We start from the raw sequence: 22,720 nt of genomic DNA, 5'->3' as shown, positions 1-22,720 counted from the left end.
TTTCACTTCCCCTCCCCTCCCCCAGGAGTTCGTGCTGGATCCACCACTGGAATCAATAGACACTCTTCCTATTCTTTTTGTCACCCTTGATTGTGTAGGGGCTCCCTCGTACAAATAAAGAAGCGGTAATATTACAATCAAGGGGCGCTATATATTAGGTATTTTTTTAGTTACCTACCCCTAACCGCAAAGGGTCATCTTTCGTAGAATAAAAAATATTACGTGATATTCCAGTCATGAAAGTGGAGAGGATGCTGTAAATATATTTCTTATTCATTTTGTCTGTCCTGCTTATCAAAAATTACTTTCTGTTGGAAGGGTACTGAAATGAGAGGGGCAAAATAAAAAGTCGTACCCCCTCCTACATGGTTGCTCAAATAAGTACTAAAGAAAGCATTTTAAACTAAGATATTTAAGATTTAAACTAGGAAACTAAGATATCCTTACATTATGTAAGGATGGCATATTCAGGATTATTATTATTATTATTATTATTATTATTATTATTATTATTATTATTATTATTATTATTTGAATGTTTTTGGAGCACCGAAATTTGTGAGACGAACAATGATATGTAGAGGTTTAAGATGGGTGGTCATAGAGGAGGAAAAACAGGATTTTTCTCTCTCTGACTCTCTAACGTAAAGATTATGTGCTGAAGGTAAGAAGCATCATCATTCTACAATAGGTTGCTTTTACGTAGAATATCAATTACTTGAGTTCTCCTCCTTGGGTCTACTTACCTTATGTAGTAAATTCAAAACAATTTCAATTCAATACAAATACATTGTAAAACTTTTCCGTAATTAAACATCTAGGGCAGTGGTGTCCAATTATAATAAGCCTGAGGGCCATAACTGTCTTTACTAGTAAGGTGGAGGGCCGCAGCTAATAATAATAATAATAATAATAATAATAATAATAATAATAATAATAATAATAATAATAATAATAATAATAATAATAATAATTATTATTATTATTATTATTATTATTATTATTATTATTATTATTATTATTATTATTATATATATATATATATATATATATATATATATATATATATATATATATATATATATTATTATTATTATTATTACACTACAAAAGAAAAATATAAAAAATATATTTGAAATTTAACATTCCTATTCAATGTGACTAATGAGGGTGACTAGCAGCGTTTACAAGGGCTTTGGTATCTACATCCATTCCTCTTGTAAAAGATGTAACCCGCAGATGTAAGAGAGAAGAATCTCCAAGGCAGCTTCTGGAGCGATTCTTTGCAATTTTCATGGTGGAAAATGCACTTTTGCACAGATAAGTACTACCAAACAGTGACACTATTTTCCAACACAACACACAAAAGCTAGGGAAACGTTTGTTAGAAAGTAGTCTGAAAAATCTACTCCTTTCTTTGTTCTTGTCTGAAACAATGGGTCAGACTGAAAGTCACAAAGTTCGAGCTGTAAGTTTGGAGCTTGTTCTTCGATGTTTATTGTCAATGCATTAGTAAATAATGCTATGCAGTTTTTTTAATTTGTCAAAATCTGAGAATCTCGCATTAAATCCATTCATGATACTCTCGATGTTTCTACAGAACTCAGAAAAATTAAACGCTTCCTTTTCAAAATCTAATGTCAGACGATTGCAGCTTGGAAAGTATGCTAAATTGTGTTTATCACAAGAAGTGGTGTATTTCTTGCGCGCTACGGCTTCTAGGCAAAGTTCGAGGAAGAAAGGGTCTGATTTAAAAAGCTAGATCAAATATAAATTCGTTCATTGAAGTAATCGCCCCTTTCAGCAACGGTTACATTACTGACTCCAGTGTTGTCTTGGATGCCTGCTCCTTTTTGTTGTATAGAAGCGCTAAACGGATGCCTTATTCCGAAAGAAGAGTGGAAACATTAAATGAATGAATGAATATAAATTAAAATATTATCAGTTATAACAATCGTAAATCATGAAAGCTTTGTGGGCCGCAGGAAATGGTTTGGCGGGCCGCATGCGGCCCGCGGGCCGCCATTTGGACAGCCCTGATCTAGGGAAAATTAAACATTTAATAGGGACATCTGTTATCAAAATATCCAAACACGTAGATAGAAGACTATCTAGTGAGAAATATTGTGAAACTTTATAAAATTCTCCAAATTAGAATTAACATTTACTGGGAAACATTCGTTATGCGCCAGTGAGCATATGGTGAGCAGTGAGCACAGGGGAAATAATTACGAAACTGTTTGCAAACAAAATTAGGGACGCTAATGCAAGTGCGACAACGGCATTTTTTCTTTTTTTGGTATCGTCATGAGTTTTACACATACGTTACAATTTGATTCTTTCCCACATAAAAAAATAAATAAAATAACCGTAGTGTAGTGATAAAAATGACAACGGCATTTCAATGGGATCGAACCCGCTACCTTCAGCATACAGACTCGTTGCTTTAACTAACTGAGCTATTTGCTTCTTACGTGAACTGAGCCTGTTCCGGTAAAGACGATATTTCATTACGATCGTCCTACCAATTCGTCCTTTTCCATAGATAATTTCCACTATTTGCTCTATCTTTATGTTAATACTTAGCATATATTCATATATTTGGAGTTTGCAGATAATGCATATAATAAGACATACTAGAAATATTCGTTAAAAGTTTAGTTTGTAGATTTAATCCACATTTCTCTCAATGACATAGATGTCGCTGTTTCGTGTTGAAATGCAGAATTCCCTCGTGTTCTTGAAAATTTCCCACTTTAGCAGAGTTGGTAATTCTCGAGATTTCTGTCGATTTAATGTTTTTTGCTTCTAATTTCTTTATTTTAAGCTAATATCTAACACAAATATTAAAAACGGGTTTGTTATTAACCTGTCCTGCTGGGGAAACCTTCCGAAATTTCGAACATGTAAAGAAAACGGAGATATTTTCAAAAAACTTCAAAATAAAGAGACGCGTCATTTATTTTGCTCATGGTAGTACATAGCTAAACTGTGAAAACTTCTTTACTAGAGAAACATTTTTTAGTTCTTGTAAGATTTTTTTGTCACACAAAACGAAGCTAAATATATACTAATAAATCAATATACCTATATTTTAGAAATACAATAGGCACTGATTATTCCAATACTGCTCTAAAACACACAGGAATAATCACATGACAAGGACTCCTTACGTAAAGGCGCACTGTACTCTTCACGGGTTCTTCACCAACAGTATGTATTAATTGTACAGAACTGTGCCATACAGAAAAAAAAAAAAAGTTCATCTTTGATGTGGTTTCGCAAGGGTGCCTTTGCAAAGGGCGCACTGTACCCTTCATGAGTTCTTTACCAACAGTAACAGTATGTGTTTATGGTACAGAACTGTACCATACAGAAGAATAAATGAAACCGTTTATATTTGATGTGTTTTCGCAAGGGCGTCTTATGTAAATATCGCACTGTATTTATCATGGGTTCTTTACCAATAATAACCGTAAGAATTTATTATTAAAAATGTACTTTTATATATAATGTGATGTTTCGAAGGGCGCACCGGGACACGTCCCGGTGTCCCGCTGGGCCAGCACGGGCCTGGCCACAATCATTTTAGTTAATATGTTAAATCAAACCTGTATTTTATAGAGATGTCTTCCTTGTTTTATGTAAAATTTCTGGAAATTTTGAATCCATTAGAAAAAAATCATTTGTCCGGAAATATTGGCAAAAACAGGAAAATATAATTTAAAAACTATTTCTTGGCCTGATGCTAGTCATCTTACTTGCTGTAACATGTCTGCAGCATATACCAGGGGTGACCACAGGGGGGGGCTATGACGCAAACTGCGTCATTGAAATATTTGGGGGGGGGGTAAAAATCTATAGAAATATGTTAGAGGAGGTGTAAAAATTAATCGAAAATATTTTTTTTTCATGGAAGAACATCTACGGATAGACAATTGAGGGGGTGGGGGTGGGCACCACTGCATATACAGTAGGAAGTCGAAAATCCGAACTAATTGGAACGACAGGTAGTTCGGATTTTCAAACAAATGACCAAGAAAATGCCATTTAGACTTACGTATACTGTACGGTATGCTCTTCTATCGATACAGTGGTTATTCAGTACATACAGTAATTACAATACGTAAGGCTACTTACATTTAAGATTTCTGAAGAATCTGCTCGTACACTAAATACACTGATCTTGTAAGTCACACTTAAAACTTATAGGCCTAAGAGAAAATAAAAAATAAAAATATGTATGACAAACAATTACGTATGAATGAACTTTTGTAAAAACACTGACTTCACACAACGTCGACGGACACACTATTGTTTGTTTATCGCTAGTGTTGTTAGAACAAAATGTAAAAAGCTTCTAGGGACCGCGTTCGGATTTTTGACATTCGTACTATCGACGTCCTACTGTATATACAATGTATTTCGCTAACGGAAAAATACTTAAAGCAACAAGATTTAATTCTACTTTTTAGTTTTCTGATTTCTGGTAAAATCTCTCTTTATTCTTTGTATATTTTTCGAATAACTCAAAAAGAGAGATGATCTTATTTACATATACACACATATATGTGGCGGCCGGTGGATTGTGGTTTCGGGTGTTGCAGTACGAACGATAACAGACAGAAGATATAAAGTTGACTCACTGACTAATCAGCATAACTGTAGATGCAAATGCTATGTGACATGTTAAATTAAATAAAATTCTGTTTTTAAAAAATAAAAAATGCAGAACATTTTATCCGATTAATCACCTTAATTAATTAAAGTGATTAATTCTCCTCTCTCTGATTGGAGCAAATCTGTCTAATACATGCTGGTTGAACTCTGGTATTCTTATTGTCAGGTCTTTTTCGATGGAAAGCATAACCAATGGTGATAACCTTTCTTGGGGCATTCAATTCCTTGAAAGTGTCAATTATTTCTCATGTGGAAAAAACTTTTCGTCTTTTGCTGACGCCATAGGTACAGTTAATATTAATTTCAGAAGCTTTGTAAATTCACTAAATATTTTTTCTAGATTATAGCGAACGATTCATTCTAGCAAACAATACTACTGCCATAAGATATCCTGTAAATTTAAACTGGATTTTTTTTTTTCGAACACTCTCCTGAATTGCCCTTTTGTTGTATGATTGACGTTTGCGTCACGCGCAGGTTCTTCTTTTTCTTCAAATAAAATAGGATCTCTTTTTGGTAGGCGTGATAAGTTTATTGAAGTTAATGAGAAAAACAGAAGTTACAAATTCCACAACAAACAACTACAAAATCTCACTGACTGTTCTTTCAGTAAAATTATTAAAGTTCCACTTCAGATAGAAAACAAGACACCAGATACGATAAAATATAAGAATATACGATGTAAAAATGTCGTTAATAAGATAGACGAAAATACAAGATGTTATAAAACAAGTTACTGTGACGAATCAAGATACAGTAATTCTAGATACAGTAGTCTCAGATTCAGTAACGCTAGATACAGAAGTCGCCGATACAGACCGCGAAGAATTTAGTAACAATATCGAAGTGCTTCCCCGGAATGTGCCGAGCCTTGTATAGCAACTAGTATATAAAACTATCGTAAGCACAAAGATCGAATAATCACATGAGTTTAGGTCGACACGTGGACGCACGTGGAGACCTATCATACAGACTTTGAAACCGGACTTAGTAATCCATGCTCTCACTGCGTGATGTACACGCGCGTACATTATCTTACTTCCTTGAAAAAGAAACCATTACAAAAGAGAGTATTTTGAAAGTACATACACTATCATCACATATGTGTGACCCTTCAGTGACCCTACATCCTGTTCTTGGCTGGCACATTATCAATAGCTTAAAGAACAAAGATTCGTCTTTTATACAATATTAACATTGACTTCAAAAATAATAATATAACAACTCTAAAATACACTAACTTATAATCGAACCCCGATCCTTTATATACACTATATACAGTGACATTCCAGGTAAGTACTGCTAAGAGGGGAGGTGCATCGAAGGTGATAAACAAAATAAGAAAAAAAAAATAACAGTAAATATATGTTCATACAACACCTCCCTCCTTTTTTGAATTTTCATATCAAATTGCGAATTTGGTTGCGAATTTGGATACTGAAAATTCACAGTCTGATATGAAACATTAAAAGATTTTTTTTTTTTTTTTTACCTTTCCTTACGTAGATTAGGACTTTTCTTAGGAGGAACAGCTACCTGTAACTCATCTTTAATCTCAGTAATCTGCTCAGCAATTCTTGACATAACTACAGGCTCAGTGGTATCTTGTTTTTGATTTATTTTGGTAATAATAAAAGGTTTAATGCATATTTGTTTACAACAACTATCATCATCAAAATACCTTTTGAAAAAGCGAAAACATTTACATCGGTAACAACAACAAAATATTAATATTAGAGCTATCAGAACTGTACCAAAATATGAAAACCAAGAGAGATGGGTTACCTTTTCAGAATGAAGTAGTTTCCATTGTTCATCATCTATTTTCTTTTCTACTTCCTGAATTTTATGGCTTGCTACCTTTAAGTCACTAACCGAATTAATTACATGCTGGATAGGTAGGTTAATTTGCATATCTTCCAGGTATATATGAGAATTTAATATTTCACAACAATTATCAGTAAGATTTAATTTCGGAGTAAAGTCTTTACCTGTAACATTGGTTTCGTACCATGTTTGTGTTTGGAGGATCGCCTTCAAACCATAAGCTTTACAATTATTATCTAGATGAATAATACCTGAATTTGTTAGAATTAAATCATAAGGTTCAAATCCATTACATAATATTGTCATTTTCTCTTCCTGTGGAGCAGCAAAAATCCACTCATTGTTATTTAAGGTTACGAATATACAATGATCAATTTGTATCACATGTTTATTACAATCCATGGGAACATAATGAACATATTGTAATAATTTCATTTCACACTCTTGATTTATATGGCTAGACAAGATAGGAAACGTTTGTTTACACAAAAACCAATCTTGTTTAAGAATCTTACATTTATTGAACTCAATTTCAGTCATTTTTGCGTAATATTGTTTAATTGAATCAACCAAAAGGTAAGGTTTTTCAGGTTGAATAAAAACAAATTTATTTGTCGTATTCTTTATTTTAGTAGGGAAGGGAGTTAACTTATATACTAGATAACGAATGGAATCTGTCAAAGGGAGACGAATTACATAGGCTAATATTCCATTATTGATAAACACATCTAAGTTTATTATTTTCAACAACAAGTAACTATTCCTAGTACTTGTCCCAATTGGTAAAGATAACGCACTATGGAGGTCACTTTGACTAGCCTTCCAATGTTGGATTATTTGATAAGGAGTGATTATGTGAGGCTGTAATACACCTTTCTGTGCATTTAAAATTGCTTGCAAAACAATTTCATACTGATCCTTTAAATCTCTTAAATACCTTTCAACTTTTGCGATATGTTCATTTATGGTATACTTTAAATTTAAATCCAAAAATGCTTCATTTAAATATCTCTCTCTTTTTGATATCTCTTTACTTATATGCTCTAAACCTTGACTCAAAATATTTTCGTTAGTTTCTACTGTATGAAGAGTGTTATTAATACCTTGAAGGGTAGATTTAACAATAGTCATCTGCTCTTTACTCAATTTCAAGAAATCTAATTGTTCTTTTTCTAATTTATTGATTTTTTGAGTATAATAATTGGCATCTTCATCGTCCAAGGTGCCAAATAGAAATTTAGCAAGGTGACCAATACCATCTATTAACCCTCGTTTTCTTCTACTTTCTTGCGAAGAAATTTTTGTTACTTCTTTTATTATTTCCTTAACCTCTTTGATATCAGATACCTTAGTCAAGACTTGATTTACGAACACTGTAGCACAACTTGTTTTATTTGATTTCACCACTGAGTGTCTACACAGGTTTTGTGTCCTATCTACGTAAGTTTCCAAGTTACGAAAGCTTATATCTAGCTTAGTTAAGTTAACGTAAGAGACCAATTGCCAGTAAGTATTATATAACTGAACCTCTCCTAAAGAGTCATAATAAATACCTGCCGTATTTTCAAATTTCTTTATGCGTGCTCCAAGCTCTAGACTACTACATATAAGAGAAACCAGTAGAATAGCTTTAAGTCCTATCATTTTGAACAATCCTGTAAATATAGAAACGTTATTTTACTTTCCTTACTTTTTTTTTTTTTTTTTTTTTTTTTTTACAAGATAACATGAAGAATTTGAGTTACTTAATAATACATCTTTAATCTATTGGCATGCACAGTCATCTCTTGTTTGCCAACCTTTAAGGTACAGTTTACACCTTTTGTTCGGATTACATCGTACGGTCCCCGCCACAGACTGTCAAGTTTCTTTGATCTGCCGCGGCGGACCGACTCATCATATAATAACACTTTATCTCCTTTCTGAAAAATGCATTCGTTTTCGTTTCTATCATAATATTCTTTACTTTTCTCCTTTTTGTCAATGAGGTTTGCTCTAGCTAATCCGTGCATCTCCTGCAATTTGTGTTTCAACTGTTTTACATAATCATCGTAATTGTATACAACTTCAGAAGGTTTTCTTTGTAATACACCTGGTACATTTACAGGTTTCCCGAATAACAGTTCGAAGGGAGTGTATTGAGTGGAACTATGAGGAGTGGTATTATAACAGAAAGTAGCATATGATGCTAATTCGTCCCAATTATTCTGATTTTCTGCCACATAACATCGCAAGAAAAATTTTAAAGACTGATGGAATTTTTCTATACCACCATTCGATGCCGGATGGTATGGGGTAGTATGTAGTTTTTCTATTTGTAACAATTTACAAATACGCGTGAAGACATCGCTTAAGAAATTACTTCCGCAATCAGACAATATACTGTGTGGAATGCCAAATTTTAGCACTACATTCTCGACAAAGGCTTTGCTGATTGTATCAGCATCTTGAGAAGGGATGGGAATTGCAATAACAAATTTTGAAAGGTTATCTTGTACAGTCAATAAATATTTGTTTCTGTGTTCTAAAGTTTCTGGGAGAGGCCCGACTAAATCTAAAGAGACCTTTTCAAAAACTGTACTGGGCGTGTCCGTTATTACCATCTTCATTTTTACCTTTTGTTGTGTGTTTCTATTCTTTTGACATATTTCACACCCTTTTATGTAATCTTCAACATCTTCCTTCAATTTTGGCCATTCTTTAATGTCAATATTATTTAAAGAAAGGTACTTCCTAATCTTTTCATAACATCTATTCATTCCTATATGTCCACCTAGAATTTGGGTATGAAACTCTTCTAAAATTTTGTTTTTCGTTTCTAAGTCTAAAGCTTCAGCTTTTTCTTTCTGTTGTGAATCACAATTTGATACCCTATCTTCTTCTTCAATAACATCTAAAGAATACATTCGTGACAAGGCGTCAGAATTTGTATTTAAGCTTCCCTTCTTATACACAATTTCGTATTGATATTCCTCTAAAAGTATTCTCCATTTTAAAAGTCTAGATGTCGGATTTTGTACTCTAAAAACCCACGTTAGTGGCTTGCAATCTGTGACAAAAGTTACTTTTGTTCCGTAAATGTACGGTCTAAAAACTTTGCTAGCCCACACTAGAGCCGCCAGTTCCCGTTCAGTCGCTGAATACGATCTCTCTGCTTTATTGAAAACTCTACTAGCATATGCAATTGGAAGATCTTTGTTTATTTCACCCTGTGAGAGAATAGCTCCGCAGGCAAATGCCGAAGCATCCGATGTGATTATAAAAGGCTTTTTAAAATCAGGATACTGCAAAATTGGAGGAGTTGTCAATTTCTCTTTAAGAGAATCAAATGCAACTTGTTGTTTGACTCCCCAAGAAAACTGGACGTTTTCTTTTAATAAGGACGTTAAGGGTAAAGCAATTTTACTGTAGTCTTTTAGAAATTTCCTATAATATCCAGTAAGTCCTAGAAATCCCTTAATTTGTTTCTTATTCTGAGGAACAGGAAAGTTCTGAACTTTCTCCACTAATCTTGGATCTGGTTTTACTCCGTTAGGTGTAATGACATGTCCTAAGTATGTTAATTCTGGCTTCAAAAATTCAGTCTTATCTACACTTAACTGCAGGTTGCTTTTGCGAAATCTTTGCAAAATCTCACGTAATCTACTATTATGCTCTTCTAAAGAACTAGAGAAGACCACTAAATCATCCAGGTAGATGAAACAACTCGTACTTGTCAGCCCTGCTAACACTGTATTCATCAATCTTTGAAAAGTGGCCGGTGCTGTCGCCAGACCGAAAGCAAGTCGCTTGAATTGATAATGATTTTCAGGTGTACTGAATGCAGTTATAGGTCTATCCTTTTCCCTAATATAGCATTGATGGTACCCACTATGGAGATCTAAACTGGAAAAGTAACGCGCATTGGCTAAATTACTCAAAATATCGTCTATGTTAGGTAACGGAAAGGACGAATGGACACATAAATCATTGACAGATCGATAATCGACTATTAGTCTATATTTCTGTTTTCCTGATGCATCGAGTTTCTTTGGAATAAGGAAAATAGAACTGTTCCAAGGAGAAGTTGAGACTTCTATAATGTCTTGTTTTAACAACTCTTCTATTTGTCTATTTAATTCTTCCTTATGACATTCTGGCACTCGGTAATTCTTTTTGTTAACAATTTTGCCTACATGTTTAGGATCAATAATAATTTCATGTTCAAGAACATTTGTAGCAGTTAGTTTGTCTCCTGGTAGAAAGAAAACATCATTGAATTCATCACAAAGTTCAAGTATACTTTCTTTTTCTTTGGGTGGTAAATGACCTAGCCTTAAAAGCTTATGAAGTAATTTTAAACGTTCAGTTAAACTTTCTGAATTTGACTTTTGTGGAACCCTGTCTTTTTCACACTGAATATTTAAAACATGGTTTTCTTCTAATTTCTCTAAGTCTATCGGATCTAAGGTAATATTCTCTACTGAAGAATTTACATTTAACACACTAGCTATGCATTTATTTTCTTTCGCTACTGTCAAACAAGAAGAAAGAAAAACACCCGGTTTAATTTCTCGTTTTTCTACAATTCCAATTCCTGTGCTGTTTATGGGAACAAAAACTAACTTCTCGCATCGAGCTGGAATACTATATGTCAACGGTAGTATAAGCTTATCGCTGCCCTTAAGGTCAAGTTTCTGGTAAGCATGTGTTGACAAGGGAGGAGGAGGAGGAGGATGGAATTCTAACAAACAATTTTTTTGTTTCAAGAAATCACGTCCAAGAATGTGTCTGCCTTTTGATAAGCATCCTTCCGAAATAATGTGAAATTTATGTGAGAATTCTACTCCTTTTATCACTAACGTTAGATAAATAGTACCTAGTGACCTAGTTTTAACATTGTTTAATCCTTTCAATGTCACAGTTTGTGTTGTATCGATATTCTTTCTAAAACTGCATGGAAGTGCATGGATTTGCCAAAGATTTAAATCACTGCCTGTATCTAAGAGAAAAGTTGCATCAGCATGCAATTCTTTAATGAATGCCGTAATAGTACCTTCTTCTTGATTTGTTACTATGCAACCCTTCGTGTTATCTGAGATGCAAACAGGTTGCTTATTTACATCCATTTGCGGTTTCCCTGACCATTACAACTTGAGCACATCTGACTACTGCAGGCTTTTACTTCATTAAAATGCAGAGAACTTTGTTCTTTATCACAAATTCTCTCATTTCCACTAGTATTTACCCTACTAGTATTTCCACTAGTATTTACTTTACTAGCAACATGCAAACAATTGCTATAACCTTCCGTGCCTCGCGCGGCGCTCTCGGAAAAATTACAATTAACCCCTCCTGTGCCTCTCGCGGCGATCTCAGGAGAATTACCATTAACACATCCTGTGCCTCTCGCGGCGATCTCAGGACAAATTTCACAAACATGTACCGTTTTCATAAACTGATTAGAAGAATTTCCTCTTTCCTTTCTTTTCTGTAATTTGCATTGAGCTTTGGTGTGACCTGGCTTATGGCATAGGTAACATACTAATTCTTTCTTTTGAGCTTTCTTACTATTTACATTTGAAAAGGGGAGAGAAGTGTGGGAAGTGATCTGTGTTTCTTCTTCTAGAGCGAGTTCGATAATATATCCTAAGGATGTATCATCATCGCTTTTAGATCTTACAATCATCTGAATTCTGTCATTTGTTAGCCCCTGAATAAAACTTGCTTTAGCTAAAATTTCAACAAGTGCTATAGCTCCTGGCAATTTAGATGCATCTATAACACGAGCAACGGCTTCGCGTAATTGACTTTGAAGAGTATCTACTTTACTTGCCCATGAAGCAATTGAATCAGCTTTGGTTTGTCTAGCACTAAAAAGCTGGCATGCATAAAAATCAATAGTTCGTCTAATGGAATAATTTTCTATTAATATTTGTTTAACAGCTTCCCACGTAGTAGTGGTTTTTCTAACTAACAATTTAGATCTAGCATCCCCAGTTATTTTGGCTTTAACAAATTTCAAAAGAGTACTATGCTTAGCTGGGTCAACCAATTCAAAAGCAGCATCTACATTAGACAGAAATTCTTCTAATGCTTCTCTTTTTCCCGAAAATGGTACTGAAATTAACTTTAGTGCTTCTGACACACTACAATACTCTACTTCTGTATCAGAAGAATCAGCACTACCAGTGGTAGCCATTGGCAATTAGTACTTACGTTAAACTATACAATTTAAATTTACAAAAAAATTTGTTAGCGACAATACCTTCCTTACACCTTCTGTTTTGCCAAGTATTCCCAAGATTAAACGAATGAAATATTTTAATCCTTCCCTAGAGGAACGGTGAATACTAAGGCCTTCTATCCTAGACTGTTCTTGTCTTGATTTTACGTTATTCACTTCACAAGTAAACAACAACCGCGGTGACCAAAGAACAAATCTTTTCTAGCTCCAGGCGTAACACTTGAAAATTTTGGAAGTTCAAACAAGCAATGAAAATTGTAACCAACCTTGAATTTCCTGTGATGGGGGGTGCTGCTGGCGTCGATCCTGGTACTTTCCTGATGTTGGTTTAAAGATGAGGCCTCTGGATTTCCACAAGATCTCGGCTTGGAATGTTGCTCAATTGGGACCAGCCACACTTGAGAATGGTACTGCTTACTGGATCTCTGGAACTGGATGCAATAAAACTGGAACACTGGAACGGTGTGTACGCCGAGGTATCCGCTACACCTTGAACAGGCAAGCTTCTTGCACTCACAGTAAAAAAGGTGTTGTCGACGAAGTGCGGTCTGTATCTGGACGTAACGATATTTTAAAACGTATCAGCTTCGTGTCGAAGAACGAACTCTGACTACAATGATGAATGTTCAACTTGGTAACTGTGGAACGTGCACTGGAATCGAACTTCGTGTACTTCGGTTGAGATCCTGCCCAGCTGCCACCACTTTATTTTCCTGTTGTATGATTGACGTTTGCGTCACGCGCAGGTTCTTCTTTTTCTTCAAATAAAATAGGATCTCTTTTTGGTAGGCGTGATAAGTTTATTGAAGTTAATGAGAAAAACAGAAGTTACAAATTCCACAACAAACAACTACAAAATCTCACTGACTGTTCTTTCAGTAAAATTATTAAAGTTCCACTTCAGATAGAAAACAAGACACCAGATACGATAAAATATAAGAATATACGATGTAAAAATGTCGTTAATAAGATAGACGAAAATACAAGATGTTATAAAACAAGTTACTGTGACGAATCAAGATACAGTAATTCTAGATACAGTAGTCTCAGATTCAGTAACGCTAGATACAGAAGTCGCCGATACAGACCGCGAAGAATTTAGTAACAATATCGAAGTGCTTCCCCGGAATGTGCCGAGCCTTGTATAGCAACTAGTATATAAAACTATCGTAAGCACAAAGATCGAATAATCACATGAGTTTAGGTCGACACGTGGACGCACGTGGAGACCTATCATACAGACTTTGAAACCGGACTTAGTAATCCATGCTCTCACTGCGTGATGTACACGCGCGTACATTATCTTACTTCCTTGAAAAAGAAACCATTACAAAAGAGAGTATTTTGAAAGTACATACACTATCATCACATATGTGTGACCCTTCAGTGACCCTACATCCTGTTCTTGGCTGGCACATTATCAATAGCTTAAAGAACAAAGATTCGTCTTTTTTACAATATTAACATTGACTTCAAAAATAATAATATAACAACTCTAAAATACACTAACTTATAATCGAACCCCGATCCTTTATATACACTATATACAGTGACATTCCAGGTAAGTACTGCTAAGAGGGGAGGTGCATCGAAGGTGATAAACAAAATAAGAAAAAAAAATAACAGTAAATATATGTTCATACAACACTTTGCTTGTTTTGTTTAAGCCTTAATTGCAAATTTTTCCTCAGTTGAAAGCTGGTCAATGTTTTTGGTAAGTTATTTACAGAAGTCATGGTATACAATTCATTGAGAATTTGTAGGTTATTTACAGAATTAAAGCACACGCAATAAAATTAAACCTAATAATTAAAAACCAAAACAGCTGATACAAAATAGGTAGTGATATATGAATTCCGAATGTCACATATTCATACAACACACACACATGTGCGTAAAAGAAAAGACTACATTCCAAATCATCCGTCTTGGTTGTTACGCAATGCACGATGAACACAATATACTTCCACATGAGGCGAAACTGCTTACTAATGTGATATGTTCTGGAAAGGAAACCTCGAAACCCGCCAGATGAAAGATCAGCATATAACAGAAGCCAAAAATCAAAGAACTTCAAAACAAAGAGCACTGCCAGTTCTACACCCAGAAATGTTAACTGGGAGGGGTCCAAATTATTTGAGTGAGGTCCAATACGTCTACATAATATGGAACCTGCCTTATACTGCACCCAAAAAGACGATAAGTAATTCTTACTTATTGTCATCTATATTTTTAGAAAAAATGATAGAACGATTATTTTTATAAGAAAAGAAGAGTACATGATGAGGTGTAAAATAAAATATTTAGCCTATATCAATCGTTTCTCTGTTAAACAAGTATAATTCGTTAAGAAATTCTACAAATGTTAGTCAAGTTTCGAAATTTTTGGGAGGTCCGGACCCGGTGGCCCCCCTCGTGGTTACGCCCCTGAGCGTTGCTAACTAGTCCCAAATTCAATGTGGCGTTCCTCCTCATACAGTTTCATGTGGAAATTTTCAAGAGTATAAAATATACTTATTTTATAAAAAAAAATATGTTTATACTAAAATACTTTCCCCAGAGGGGGGAAGGGGAGCGATTCTACATACAGACTTATTAATATTTGATTCACAAATTACTGTAGAAAAAGCCTTCATTATCAATATAAGCTAAGAATTAACTTGTAAATGGGGGTCTACTTTCATTTGTTTTATCCTCTACTAGATATTTTCTTTCTTATTTTGCAATTCTGCAATTACTTTTTTTAATTGTCATTATATTGATTTGCTTCAGTATGGTCCCGTAATTTAAAAATATGAATGCATAAAAACAAATTCCATTTGTTAATTGCTAGTGAAAGAAAATTCAGAAATCTTATTTAGCGCCAAAAACCTTCTCGTTCACTGGAAACCGTGCTGTGTTGCAGAAGTACTGCAACGACCAGTCCCTTTAACTTCTGAGATAGGGGAAAGGAGACTTAACATTTGCTCCAATTGCCGCGCTGAAGGAATCTGGTCGTTGTATGCTCGCTGCAACACAATATAAATTAGAGACTCTGTAACGGATTATTTTTCGCTTTTTGAAACGGATTAACGGAACGGACAGTTACAGAAGTGAAAAATGTTATTTTAAGTGTATATATGCAAGTATTAAAAAGTATTTTATTACTATTGATATTAATATTTTTTCTTGAAATACTTTGGTCGTTGCGCAACGCTGCAACACTAACATTAGCCGCCACTGACACATATACCGCACAAGTGAGTAAATTTGAGCAGTGAGAAATATATTAAAGGGTTGAGTATGTGAAATTTCCGTTCGTTATTTTTATAGACTAGCAGAATACCCGTTTTTCGCACGGGGAGAATACGTTTCATTTTGGACATAAAGGGCACTAAAACTGCCACCAATGAACTTATGGAGACTCAAAACTATGAATTAGACATTAATATCCGTAATTTTCAATTATCTTTACATGTCACGATTCCCCCTTAGAGTACTAATGGGACGGAATTTGGATTTAAACAACCGGAATTGTCACTGTTCATCTCAGTGACCTCGAAAACTATTAATTCGACACTAATACCTATCATTTTCCCCTCTCCCCTTCCCTCAAGTTGCACCTTCAAAGTGAAATAATAAAAACCATCCCAGCCTCATCTATGTTGAAAATTTTATCGAGATCGGTAAAATTTCCAAAAATTTTGAAGGCATTAATAAAAAAATTTGTTCGGAAATATGAGCAAAAAACGGAAAATATAATTTAAAAACTATTTCTTCGTCTGATGCTATTAATCTTACTTGCTGTAACATGTTTGCAGCATTATACAATGTATTTTGCTAACAGGAAAAATACTTAAAGCAACAGGTTTTAATTTTACTTATTTAGTTTTCGGATTTCTAGTAAAATCCTCTCTCTTATTATTTGTATGTTTTTTCGAATAACTCAAAAAGAGATATGATCTTATTTACACATACACACATATACCGCACAAGTGAGTAAATTTGAGCAGCGAGAAATATATTAAAGGGTTGAATATGTGAAACTTCCGTTCGTTATTATTACAGACTAGCCGAATAGCTTACACGGGGAGAATACGTTTCATTTTGGACATAAAGAGCACCAAAACTGTCATCAATGAACTTATCGACCCCAAAACTATTAATTCGATACTAATGTCGGTAATTTCCAATTACCTTTACCTGTTTCCGTCCCGTCTTAGGAGTACTAATGGGACTGAATTTGTGGATTTACACGGCATCTTCTGTTCATCTCAGGGACCCCGAAAAGTATGATTCGACAGCCATTTTTGATCATGTATATATATCTATATCTATCTTTCTCTTTCTCTCACGTTCACAATGGTTAAAAAGTTGGAAAGTTGGTTGCATACCTTTCAGGGTAATAATAATAATAATAATAATAATAATAATAATAATAATAATAATAATAATAATAATAATAATAATAATAATAATAATAATGAACGCAATATATAGCACAATTAGCTCCCAATGTTCAGACTTCGAACCCTACACTTTTGAGTAGAACAGCATTTTCATGAAAGATAATTGAAATATAAGCACGTACGCAGCAATTTTTTCGGAAGAAAAATGAAATGAAATCTTTAAGTTTTACGTCCCACGGTTATGCTGGTTAGAATAAAGGAGACGGTGATAATGAGAAATGAATGAAATGGTGGAATGAAGAAAGTGGAAAGAAACGGGAGAATCCCGAGATAACCCACGAGCGCGGTGTTTGTTCACGACAAAGTTCATACGGCGCTAGCTGGGATCAAACCAGGAACCCCAAGCACAGGAGGTGAACGCTCTATCACTGAGACACCGCGCCACCTATTAATTTCGGAAGGGTCAAGGGTATTCGGGGGCTTCGAATTTAATTTGAGGATAAATTATATTAAAATTTGTAAACTCGCCCCTAGAATTAGACTAAATTCGCACAAAAATCAGGATTTCGTGGGGTTCGGACCTCCAAATTCGTCCCTGTTGAAATATGTACGTTTTATAGCCTATTCCAGACAGCAACGTAAAGTACGAAAAGACAGCATAATATTTTAAAGTATGGTTCATAGGATAAGAAATGTACTCACATGGTCCTTGGCAATTTTAAAAAAGCGACTTTATTTTTTGTTATATCTGGAGATAACTACTCAACGTTCCTCTACACACTACACACTTATACGTGCGTTTAAGATTCAATTAAAATTTTCATAATTCGAAAATATTTACAGCTTTCTTGTCTGCGACACCACGCAACAAATCACACGACCAACTAAATGAAAGATACTTCATTGCTGAAAATTCATCCCACGACATTTTAGTGTCCCCGAAACCGAAGCCGCTTGCAATATGTTCAGATTCACAGGATCTCTTGAGCCGCTGTGGTCGGAACTTCAATCTTTTCCATCTGTAAATGAGCACAAACTCGAGAGCGTGACGAGTTGAAGTTGCTTCTCAATGCGAAAAATAAAATAATTTAGACACGAAGCTTCGTTTACTAAATTGCTTTTCTCAACGTGTCCGCAAGAAACTAAAGTGAGCGGGCTTCGATATCCAAAGAAGATTCTGCCAAAGCGTACAAAGAAACAATAGCACAATAGTTTCGATAACATCTGTGTGGTCCTTCGGTAGGCTAAACATCCCGTAAGAACCTAAATCCTAAATTGTAAAATTGGTAGGAGGAAAGGGTAGTTTGGACTGAACCCGTGGCCGAGACAAAAGACTCGTAGCTGGCTTGTATAGATAATTGAATGCTGTATCTTGAATGTACTTTCCATTTACTGAAAGCCCATTTGTGAAAGAGAGAGAGAGTCTGACTTTTGCTCACCGTCCACTTGTGCCTTATTGCTTTATTTATCTCAGGAATTCAATCCTCAACTTTCCAGCTCTAATGGCCATTGAATTAGCGACAGACAAATTTGTTGGGAGACATCAGTCTTTTCACAAATATAATCTGGTCGGTTCAGAGCCTTTATGGTTTATATTACTGTGCGAAAAAGGAATGAATAAAGGGAAGCTGGAATATATACCAGCGAGGGAAAGAACCCTGAATATTATTAACTGGCTTCAAGAAGGAACAAAGATTCGCAGCTCTTTCTCCTGAAAGGAAAAAAGGAAAACGAAAACAAACAAACAAATAAAAACCTCTGATTTTCAATAAACCTATACATTTACTATTTGGTATTTTTTCAAGTTTCTTGTCAACCCATTTTTCAGACAGAAAAGGCAATATTCCGCTAGCATTAAAAGGTGCCAGTATGCCGTACCGTTGCGTACCGACAGAAATTATATATATATATATATATACACAGATGGTGATCAGAAAAATGGAAACACCTGAACGAAATTGCAACTTACCAGATTAATATGGTGTCGGGCCACCTTTCGACTTCAGAACAGCCTTGATGCGACGTGGGATGGAGGCATGGAGGTCGTGAATGGTAGCAAGTGAAATTTTACACCATTCCTCGTGCAGGGCATCGGCCAGTTCTGTGAGAGGATGGAGGTGGAAATCGTTGCCGGAGTCGTGTTTCCAAGACGGACTACAGATTTTCAATTATGTTGAGATCTGGGAATAGGGCGGGCCAGAAAAGGTGTTGAACTTCATCCCGATGTTCCTGAAACCACGCTGCAACAACGCCAGCTGTGTAAATGGGTACATTATCATCCTGGAAGATGGCGTCATTGTCCGGGAACAACATCCGGACCACAGGATGCAAGTGGTCTCCTAAAATTGCGACATAATTGTTGGCAGTGATTCGTCCGCTAAGTGTGACCACAGGACCCAATGAAAACCAGGATATGGCGACCCACAGCATCACCGAGCCGCCGCCATGTTTCACAGTTGGGCGGAGACACTGCAGATCATAAGCTTTTTTGGGCGTTCTACACACATAAACACAGCCCGTGGTTGGGAATAGTGTGAAGGATGACTCATCCGACAATATCACAAGTTTCCAGTCCTCAACGGTCCAAGTTGCATGGTCGCGGCACCATTTGCGGCGTGTGAAAGCGTTATGGTCCCTGATGAGCGGTTGGGCCAGTGCAACACGACCCCGAAATTTCATGTCATGTAATTCGCGGCGGACTGTGATTGTCGAAACAGGGTGGGGGAGGTGCTGATTGAGTTCCTCCGTCACTTTCTCCGCAGTGGCAAGACGGTTCTGCGTGACAATGTGCTTTAATACCCGGAGTGACCTGTCACTCATGATTTTCTTCCGCCCACTGTTCCGCTTCCCCGATGTGTTTTTCCCGTGTGTTGTGTAGGCCGTCATCACCTTCGACACTGTCCCACGCGACGCATCTAACACAGTAGCCACTACCGTCACACTCACTCCACATAACCGCGCACCAACAATTTGGCCTCTTTGAAAATCTGAGAGGCCTCCCATTTTACACTACCTCCGTCTGCTGCAGCCACTGGACACTGCTATTCCACTGCGCCTGACGTAGTATGGAGACCGACCTAACACACCACCACCAGCTGTCCGGCGCTGCGGGCGCCACGACACCACTGCCAACCCATACATCTGATGTGTTGCCAACTACAGGTGTTTCCATTTTCCTGATCACCATCTGTATATATATATATATATATATATATATATATATATATATATATATATATATATATATATATATTCTCCCTTCCGCCAAGTTGCGGTGCTGAATTTGGATTTAAACGGCCGGAAATGTCACTGTTTATCTTAGCGACCCCGAAAACTATCGATTCGACACTAATATCGGTCATTTTCAATAATTTTTATATATCTCCTCCCTCCTTCAAGTTGTGGGGCTGAATTTTGATGTAAATGGCATCAGAAGTGTCATTTTTCATTTCAGCGAACCCGAAAATTGTGGATTCGACACTAATATGTCATTTTTCCCTCTCCCTTTCCCTCAAGTTGCACCTTGAAAGTAAAATTATAAAAACCATTCTGAACCCGATATGTTGAAAATTTTATCGAGGTCGGTCTGATGATTCAAGAGTTATTAAGTTAGAAACATAGTCACTTTCATTTTGTTTGTAATAGATAATCTGTCGCACTAGAAAACATGTATTTCATTGCATACAGGATTTTGTACATAAAGTTTATGTAAGTGTTTATGTTAGAATATTAAATAATAGTAATTATATGTTTTAGTGTATGAGTATTATTGAAATTTGCCTACTGCTCTTTCTCTTAAGAAGTAATTTGGTTAAAATTAACAAAACTTCACCAGACCAAAGAGCACATTGAGAACTCAGTTTTATTCAAGAGACCTATATGTTGGAACAGAACACTTCATGTTGGTAGGCTTGTATGTAACTGTAATTAATGCATGTAACTGTAACTGTAACTGTAAATTCTGTAATTAATGCACATCCGCGAATAAAGGACATAACAGAAATAAGTGCAGACTATTAATTGTCAACTAGCTGAACCTGTGCTCTCTATACAGCGCATTATGAGCTCGGCAAGGGGTATCATAAAGGGGAAAGTTTTTCGACAACTTTTTTTCAATATTTCGCACCGTTTGCAAGATTTGAGCCGACTTGTGATTGGAATTTCTAATTCATATATGACCAGTGTTTTCTTTCCTTTTGCATGCATTATGTAATAAGTAAATAAATTACACACACAATTAATTATGTCAGTTATATACGGAGTTCATTAAAGAAACTCTCCAAACAATGAAGATTCATCTTACACTGGAGAAATGGTTATCCTTCGTTTTCTTATCATTTGGTCATGAAACACACTTGAGAGATATACAACCCCTATATACAACTATGTGATGTTGGAATATATAACTCGTAGGGTATGAAGCTTTACTTTTAAAAAATTTCAGTACTTCCAGTGTACCCCTAAAAATTTAATAAAAAACTAATGGCCATGTTTTTTTTTAATATTCATTAGAACTGGACAATTTACACAAAATTTGGAATCGACCAATGAAAACGGCACGTTTCTAGCACTTGTGGGTTCAATATCTCACAGTCGAAAGTACTGGGGACAATCATATAAACTTTTCTGTGGGGACAAACATATCGCGTAAATCTAGTATTTTAATACAGATAATAATTGAAATAGTTTTATTTTCGAGTGCTATATTTTAATATTTGATATATTGAAATTTTTGAACTTATATATCATTACTAGTAAAATTAGCCTAATACAAATATTTTTTTTATTTTTTTCAATGTTTCCAATTTTTCCGGAAAGAAATCGAAAAAAAACCTGCTTTTTACCAACAGGATCAAAATTTCCTTAAATTCTTCAACACTAGTTCAGACACACTTGTACTTGGCCCAGCATTAAACTCTGATGTTAGTTCCGACGCAGTTCGCTACCTGTCCTGTTATACCAGTCCGCTCAGCCTACAACTTTCGACATATGTAATGGCGTGGGGGCGCCCAACATCTCGCCGTTTGGACGTCGTTTCCCCTTGGTTACGCCACTTGTTGAAGACACTCACCACAGCACTCTTCGAACACCTGACAAGTCCTGCAGTTTCCGAACTTCTCGTGCCGAGTGTTTCTGAATGAGTACTTTCTTCAAAATAATATTAAAAATTATAGAAAGATTTTCGAGTCGAGTCGAGATTTTTATGAGCTGTCTCGACTCGACTCGAAAATTCGAGTCGAGAAATACGTTTGTCTCGACTCGTCTCGAATTTTACAAAGTGTGTCTCGACTCGTGCGCATCCCTATATTCGACATGCAAACCAGTGTGGAAACTCATTGGGGAGGGGGAATCTCGCTAAGAATTTAAGCACTCTGTTTTGGGGGAAAATTGCGTCCAAGTAGTTAAAGAGATGGGCTCCCCTCGGCCGAGGGCGGAGGAGGGCTGCAATTCTTATGTGGTTAACTGCTAGACCAAGATTCAAGATTCCCCTCCCCCCTAGAAAATTCGTAAATACTGACGTAGCCTACAAAACCCCTATTAAACAATGGCAAGCGAAATCACAAGAGAAAACTATAGTTAAAGGGACAAAGGAAAATAT

The 22,720-nt window shown here is 35.7% G+C and overlaps 1 protein-coding gene across 1 annotated transcript; it reads right to left on the bottom strand.

Moving 5' to 3' along the window:
• Positions 1-5,190: 5,190 nt before the first annotated feature.
• Positions 5,191-14,321, bottom strand: LOC145693343 (uncharacterized). The gene is made up of 2 exons (XM_081769240.1): positions 13,000-14,321; positions 5,191-8,162 (listed from the first exon to the last, which is right to left on the bottom strand). Exon 2 carries the CDS (start codon positions 8,149-8,151, stop codon positions 6,169-6,171), a length of 1,983 nt encoding a protein of 660 aa, XP_081625366.1. The 5' UTR covers positions 8,152-8,162; positions 13,000-14,321; the 3' UTR covers positions 5,191-6,168.
• Between the last annotated feature and the right edge of the window lie 8,399 nt (positions 14,322-22,720).

Source organism: Thermobia domestica, chromosome 8 (genome assembly GCF_964235325.1).
Source record: "Thermobia domestica chromosome 8, izTheDome1.hap1.1, whole genome shotgun sequence".
In the NCBI taxonomy this organism is placed as follows: Eukaryota; Metazoa; Arthropoda; class Insecta; order Zygentoma; family Lepismatidae; genus Thermobia; species Thermobia domestica.
This window is presented reverse-complemented; position numbering and strand designations above follow the sequence as displayed.

Excerpts from the sequence above, each read along its gene's own strand:
- LOC145693343 (XM_081769240.1), bottom strand. The coding sequence starts at position 8,151 with ATGATAGGACTTAAAGCTATTCTACTGGTTTCTCTTATATGTAGTAGT.